Source organism: Chaetura pelagica, unplaced genomic scaffold (genome assembly GCF_000747805.2).
Source record: "Chaetura pelagica isolate M959 unplaced genomic scaffold, ChaPel_1.0 scaffold124, whole genome shotgun sequence".
NCBI lineage: Eukaryota > Metazoa > Chordata > Aves > Apodiformes > Apodidae > Chaetura > Chaetura pelagica.
In genome coordinates, this window is record NW_009952891.1 from 711,612 (window position 1) to 712,729 (window position 1,118).

General features: G+C 58.5%; 1 protein-coding gene across 1 annotated transcript in view; it reads right to left on the reverse strand.

Moving 5' to 3' along the window:
* The window catches only part of MRPL28 (mitochondrial ribosomal protein L28), a 6,142-nt gene that overhangs the window by 2,632 nt on the left and 2,392 nt on the right, over positions 1–1,118 (reverse strand). The window contains exon 2 of the mRNA XM_009995520.1: positions 383–472. Within this exon, the coding sequence (XP_009993822.1) occupies positions 383–472 (90 nt within the window). The remainder of the gene's footprint in view (positions 1–382; positions 473–1,118) is intronic.

Genomic DNA, 1,118 nt, shown 5'->3' on the forward strand with positions numbered 1-1,118 from the left:
CGGGACCCGGGGCCGGACCCGGAGCCGCCCCCGAGAGGGGCGGGAGGGACCGACCGGGACCGACCCGCCCCGTCCCGCCCCCAGGTGCCACCCAAACACCCCTTTTATTCAACGAGCAACCCGCCAGCTTTAAAACGCACCGTATAAAACCATCACCGGTAGGAACGGCAAAGGAAAAAAGAGCTCGGGTTTGTGGTTGGTTTTTTTTTTTCCTCTCCCCCGACACAGGAATTGACCCAAAATAATCAACTGCCCCCCCCGCACCCCCCTGTGCCAGGGGAGGAGGATTTCAAGGCTCAAACATAAAAGGATCACGTTAGCAAGATTTCTCTTCCCCCAAAGCTGCTCCTGCTGGGCAGCCCGGGAATTATTATTATTATTATTATTATTATTACTATGATTATTGCTTTCCTGGTACCCAGCACCCAGGCCGAGGGAGCAGGGAGCGCCTGCCCGGGGCTGCAGCCCCGCTCTGCAAACCCAGGCAGGGGGGGAAAAAGTGCCTAAAAGTGGTAAAAGTCGGAGGGAAGCCCGAGGGGCCCGGCAGCACAGGGAGAGGGGGTGCTGGGGGGCAGGGCTGGGTGCAGGAGAGTGGCCTTTTGCTCATCCTGCATCTGCGGGAAAAGCTGGGATGGGCAGAGGAAGGGAGGGAGGGTGATAAGGTGCAGAGCTGAGCAGGCTGGGTGCCCTGCCAAGCCAAGGGATGGCCTCCTTTCCCATCAACTAGGAGACAAATCCTGCACTGAAAGCTCTTTTCTTCCCCAAAGCCACCTGAGGAGGGGCTCTGGGGATGGGCTCCCAGCAGCACATCCCAGCCCAACCACAGCTGGGATCAACCACCAAGGGACAACGTCTTTGAGCCCTTATCTGTAGAATAAGGATGGGTAAAGACAACTGGCCTGGTTGCCAAGTTTCTGCCCTTGCTCTCTGATAGCTGCACGCCCCATGGTAAGGCGAAGGTGAGACAGGTGCTGCAAAGGAGTGTGGCCATCTAAGGAGCCTGTGGGAATGCTCCTGCTGAGGTGGGACACTGCCTGGTGGCCTTGGGGCAGCTGTGACTCCACAGAACACCCAGCTTCCGAGGCAGAGCAGGCTGGGGGGGGAGGGATGCAAAGCAA